Source organism: Bufo gargarizans, chromosome 1, assembly GCF_014858855.1.
Source record: "Bufo gargarizans isolate SCDJY-AF-19 chromosome 1, ASM1485885v1, whole genome shotgun sequence".
NCBI classification, from domain to species: Eukaryota; Metazoa; Chordata; class Amphibia; order Anura; family Bufonidae; genus Bufo; species Bufo gargarizans.
In genome coordinates, this window is record NC_058080.1 from 617,587,679 (window position 1) to 617,594,222 (window position 6,544).

General features: G+C 38.6%; 1 protein-coding gene across 1 annotated transcript; it reads left to right on the forward strand.

The window, feature by feature from the left end:
• The first annotated feature begins 495 nt into the window (after window positions 1–495).
• LOC122935415 lies at window positions 496–5,713 on the forward strand. The gene is made up of 3 exons (XM_044291187.1): window positions 496–959; window positions 3,427–3,699; window positions 5,503–5,713. The coding sequence occupies exons 1-3, from the start codon at window positions 785–787 to the stop codon at window positions 5,676–5,678; spliced, it is 624 nt and encodes a 207-aa protein (XP_044147122.1). The 5' UTR covers window positions 496–784; the 3' UTR covers window positions 5,679–5,713.
• Window positions 5,714–6,544: the final 831 nt, after the last annotated feature.

Genomic DNA, 6,544 nt, shown 5'->3' on the forward strand with positions numbered 1-6,544 from the left:
AGCGCAGCATGCTGCAGTATTTTCTCCGGCCAAAAAACGTTCCGTTCCGGAACTGAAGACATCCTGATGCATCCTGAAGGACGGACTGTCCATTCAGAATGCATTAGGAAAATCCTGATCAGTATTCTTCCGGCATAGAGCCCCGACGACGGAACTCTATGCCGGAAGACAATAACGCAGATGTGAAAGAGCCCTAAGATAAGCATGGTCCTCACTGGAGTGAACTAGCGCATTTTTTTTTTTTTTTGCAACTTTTTAAATTGTTCCAATAGTAAATGTGTCTAGAGATTCATCTACATAAGAAAACACGTCCACTTTCATAAAACTGGCGAGCATAGTGCAGAGCAGGAGAAACTCGCAAATTTGTGCGCAGTTTTAGCGTTTGCTCATTTTCTTGCGACTTTTTCACTCCATTATTCTGACTTGAGCTAATGATAAATCTGGCCTCATGTCTTATTGGTCTGGAGAAAAATTACAAATTTCTTCCTGCCATTATTTGCTGGTTCATTTAGCGTTACCCAGGGTGCACCCCATATCGTACCGTCGCTTCACTAGACAGGTACATATCAGCTCAGCTGGCCAATATCACATTGCTCATACCCCACCCACATTTAATCGCAATACAATCCGATCTTATAACGTGAACATTAAATATAATATTTCCACCTTCTAACAAATACTTTTTGCTGTGTTTTGGATGATATCTATTAATAATCCTTGTATTTCCTAAATTTTGTAATACATGTTTGCATCTTTATCCTGCAGCGCATGTTGAAGAAGGGTTATGACCGGACCCGGAAGCAGGCCGAGAAGAGGGCGATTGTCGTGGGGGTCGTCAAGGCCTTACAAAAAAAATTTGGGCGGACCCACGACGAAATTCAAATTAGTAAAAAAATGGTCTGACCTGAAAAGGAGGCACCCGGACTGGGTCAAAGAGCACAGTCAGAGAGTCTGCCCTGGTACTTTTTTTTATTTTTTTATCACCCGTTACAAATTATTACTTATTTTTACCTGTTGTGAAACATAGCAAATCATCCCTTTACCTCATATATCTCTATCTCGCTGTGTGTGTGTGTATATATATAATAAATATATATATATATATATATATATTTATCCACACAGTGCGGTAGTGATGTATGATGTAACCGGCTGATTTTGTACTTTGCACACACACACACACACACATAATAATAAATATACAGGGAGTGCAGAATTATTAGGCAAGTTGTATTTTTGAGGATTAATTTTATTATTGAACAACAACCATGTTCTCAATGAACCCCAAAAACTCATTAATATCAAAGCTGAATATTTTTGGAAGTAGTTTTTAGTTTGCTTTTAGTTTTAGCTATTTTAGGGGGATATCTGTGTGTGCAGGTGACTATTACTGTGCATAATTATTAGGCAACTTAACAAAAAACAAATATATACCCATTTCAATTATTTATTTTTACCAGTGAAACCAATATAACATCTCAACATTCACAAATATACATTTCTGACATTCAAAAACAAAACAAAAACAAATCAGTGACCAATATAGCCACCTTTCTTTGCAAGGACACTCAGAAGCCGCCATCCATGGATTCTGTCAGTGTTTTGATCTGTTCACCATCCACATTGCGTGCAGCAGCAACCACAGCCTCCCAGACACTGTTCAGAGAGGTGTACTGTTTTCCCTCCTTGTAAATCTCACATTTGATGATGGACCACAGGTTCTCAATGGGGTTCAGATCAGGTGAACAAGGAGGCCATGTCATTAGATTTTCTTCTTTTATACCCTTTCTTGCCAGCCACGCTGTGGAGTACTTGGACGCGTGTGATGGAGCATTGTCCTGCATGAAAATCATGTTTTTCTTGAAGGATGCAGACTTCTTCCTGTACCACTGCTTGAAGAAGGTGTCTTCCAGAAACTGGCAGTAGGACTGGGAGTTGAGCTTGACTCCATCCTCAACCCGAAAAGGCCCCACAAGCTCATCTTTGATGATACCAGTACTCCACCTCCACCTTGCTGGCGTCTGAGTCGGACTGGAGCTCTCTGCCCTTTACCAATCCAGCCACGGGCCCATCCATCTGGCCCATCAAGACTCACTCTCATTTCATCAGTCCATAAAACCTTAGAAAAATCAGTCTTGAGATATTTCTTGGCCCAGTCTTGACGTTTCAGCTTGTGTGTCTTGTTCAGTGGCGTTGGTATTTCAGTCTTTCTTACCTTGGCCATGTCTCTGAGTATTGCACACCTTGTGCTTTTGGGCACTCCAGTGATGTTGCAGCTCTGAAATATGGCCAAACTGGTGGCAAGTGGCATCTTGGCAGCTGCACGCTTGACTTTTCTCAGTTCATGGGCAGTTATTTTGCGCCTTGGTTTTTCCGCACGCTTCTTGCGACCCTGTTGACTATTTTGAATGAAACGCTTGATTGTTCGATGATCACGCTTCAGAAGCTTTGCAATTTTAAGAGTGCTGCATCCCTCTGCAAGATATCTCACTATTTTTGACTTTTCTGAGCCTGTCAAGTCCTTCTTTTGACCCATTTTGCCAAAGGAAAGGAAGTTGCCTAATAATTATGCACACCTGATATAGGGTGTTGATGTCATTAGACCACACCCCTTCTCATTACAGAGATGCACATCACCTAATATGCTTAATTGGTAGTAGGCTTTCGAGCCTATACAGCTTGGAGTAAGACAACATGCATAAAGAGGATGATGTGGTCAAAATACTCATTTGCCTAATAATTCTGCACGTAGTGTATGTGTGTGTGTGTATATCTAGATAAACAGCAATCATCAATCTGTATTAGGGCTGTTTCACACGAGCAGATGCCGTGCGTGACATCCGCTACGTGAATGACAGCCAAGACCCGATTCACAAGTGCTCAATTTCATAATTTATTTTTCTGAACTGACTTGAGGACCCATTCATCTCTAAGGGGGCCGCACGATGTGCGTCCCGTCTCCAGAAAAGCGGACCCGCACTTCTGGGTCCACATTTCAGTTCTTTTTGCACTAAATATAACTTCGTCTTTTATGATGTCTGATTAGATATTCATCATTGTTGTAATAAGTACCCTAGACAGGTACATATCAGCTCAGCTGGCCAATATCCGATTGATCAGACCCCACATACAATCGCAATACAATCCGATCTTATAACATGAACATTAAATATAATATTTACACCTTCTAACAAATACTTTTTGCTGTATTTCTGATGATATTTATTAATAATCCTTGTATTATTGTCCTCAATTGAGGCCAAGAATAGTCATATTATATTATTGACATTGACGTGCGGTCTTAAATGCGTCACGCACATTGCCGGTGTCCTTTTTTTTTTTTTTTTTTTTTTTGTGTGGGTGGATATGAAAAAGACATTCCGGACGTTTAAATTGAGCCTAAATCCAAATGTTGTGTGATTTCAGGGCTTCCAGCGCCAACGGTCCGCCGCCGTCTAACCACGGCGGATTTGGATGTAGTGGAGGTCTCCACAGAGGAGGATGAGCAGGCGGGCCCCTCCCACAGTCCTCGAGGTGCCACCAACCCACCTGATGTGGGGATTGTTGTGGAGGTGTCTGACGAGCCCGGACCCTCTCAAGGGCCAAAAACGTCTGGCCCAGCTCCTGCTGAGGAGGATACCACCACCCCAGCTCCTGAGGAAGAGGATCAGGCGCTGGTTACCACCCCGCACCAGGAGGGTAAATATGTGCACACATCATTGTAATTATGTATACATCACATATTTAGAAACATTAACCCTCAATACCCAATGCCCATTTCTACTTTAACGCTAATTAAACATTTTTCTTAAATGGTAAACGGTATCTATGTTTGTGCTAATAACTTTAAAACGAGTTTACTGTTCACGGGCATAGTTCTATCTTATCGTTACACATTGTACTTCATGACAGTGGTAAAACATAGTCAAAATTTTAATGGCATCTTTGTTAACGAAGTAACTAATCTAAAAAAATATTAGAAATAAAATGATATAATCAAAATAAAAATTTCAAATGATACTACAATATAGATTAATAGAGATTAAATAAATGTATAAGTTTACAATCGCCATATGCCTATATCATGTTTATATAATTTATTAACAGAAATATAATTAACAATAACAGTTTGGTTATGCAGTCACTTTTTGAGGCCTACATAGTGTCAGCGACAAATAAATAACCCCATTTCAGAAACCACACACCCTCTATTTAATCCAAATTTATCCTATAAAGTCTGTTAACGATTTAATTGTCCAACGGTAATCTATTAAAATGTTAAAAAAATTAAAATAATTTGAACAAATTATAAATTACGAACTATTTTATTTGAAAACATTGTAGTGTTTAAATCATAAAAAAATCTTAAACGTATTACAAACAATATGTATATTTACAAACAGTTGTGCACAAAACCCTTAACTTTGGTCGCACAGCAGGCTTCAGACTGCAAGGAGCACAATATGGCTTTAGGCTAAAGGATTTAAATTAATGGTAATTGGAAGCTATGTCGCATGTTAAGAGAAGACGCCCTTATGTGACCCTAGAGTTGAAAACAAAAAAAAGTTATTTAATTAGGCAAACTACACCCCTCAATGAATATGCTAAGCAATTAGATCAATCCGCAATTTTACATAATGAGCCAACGATTGTCTTCTAGAAAAAACCGTTCAAATTGACAAAAAAAAAAAAATATGAATTTACACACATTTTTTTGTTACAGGACTAAATGCACCCCAGTGCAGTTCCACTTTTAGCATATAATTCACCTGAACACCACCACATATGTGAATTTATTTAATTGGCTGTAGAGTTGTAACAGCCAATATCAGCGCTTGCAGGGGAACAAAACACTGGTGTCCCCTGCTTCACCTCTAAGGCAACAGGTGCTGTCGTACAGTCTTTTTTAGCATTTGTCACCTCCACATGACACCTACTTACCCCCCCCCCCCCTTCAGCTACGTAGCAGCAATGCTTATGTCTTTGAAATACGTCCAATAGGAGAGATCTAGACAGCAGGTGTTTGACAAATACCTGAAAAGGCCTTATTTTATATAATTGGCTAGCTGCTCTGGACTAGTAGATCGGCTATTAGACCACGGTTAATGAGCAATTTTGTCCCCAGGGCAAATATTTTATATTTGGCACAAAAATAGTACGGAGCAATTTTGAAAGTCATGAAACACTGCACCCTACAATTATATAGCAGGTGATGAAGATCATAAAATTAACAATAATAATGGGACAACAAAAACCACAGTAATATCAAACAACAGACATGCACAATAACTCTTTAATCTACATAAACTAACATTATATAACACAACAAATTTTCTTTAAAACTACTAAAATGTCACTAAATAATCTAATATAGAACTACATTTATTATGGTATACTTTAAAAATGACACTCAAATTCTCTGCACTTAACTACATACCACACAAAATTCAATAAATGACTTATTGTTAATTGATATATTTATCTCTTGTGTTTTCATAACAGTAATCAAGAAAATTTCTGCTAAAATTGCTCTAATGCAAAAGAGGCATGGGAAAATCAGGCAATTAAGAGCCCTCATTCAAAAATCCCAAAGAATGCTGCAGGAATTTGAATGCCAATATGGGGAGGACCTGAAGGAGCTCGCAAGCCTGCAGGAAGAACTGCAAAAGTTCCCTTAATTTTATTCTAATTTTTTTGTTATTAAAAAAGTTTTCTTAAGTTATATTGATTCCATACTTTTTTTTTTCTATAAGGTTATGTTTTTGTATAATTTTAACTGCAGACTTATCAGTAAAGGAGCCTTTAGTCCACGTTGAAAGTCAGCAGGGTTCGGACAGACAACAGCAGTAAGTACATCTTAATAGTGTAGTATAAGGCCTACACATAAATACGTTTTTTCATGACAGCAGCAGCAGGTAGTGTTGTATTATGAGGCATATACATAACAAATCAACTTGATCAAGACAGCAGCAGGTAGAGCTATAGTATTCTGAGGGCTACAAGTCACCTTTAAATGTACAGCAGCAGGAGCAGCAGGTATTTATAGTGTTTTATTATAAGGTATATACATAACAAATCAACTTGATCAGGACAGCAGCAGCAGTTATAGCTAATGTTATATTCTGAGGCATACAAGTCAGCTTCATCTGGACAGCAGCCGTTGGTAAAGTTAACATTGTAGGTTGATTTGTAAATGGAAAAATCAACTTTATCAGGACAGCTGATGGTGTTGTATAAGAACTTCACATAGCTACAAAGGACAAACAACTAGCTTGACATAACTCTGTATGATCATGACAGACAGCATCTGCAGCTGGTAGATATTAACGGTCGAGTATAATCTCATCCTAACTCAGCAGGACATGCTGCAGCGGGTAATGTGTATTCTCAAAAGGCTGAATGCTAACTCGCCATGATCAGAACAGACCGCAGCAGAATCCACAGTAGCTAGATATTAACAGTGGATTATACGGCCTACATATAACTCTCAATAATCAGGACAATAAGAAGTCAATGCTAACGGTGGAGTATAATGACTACAGAG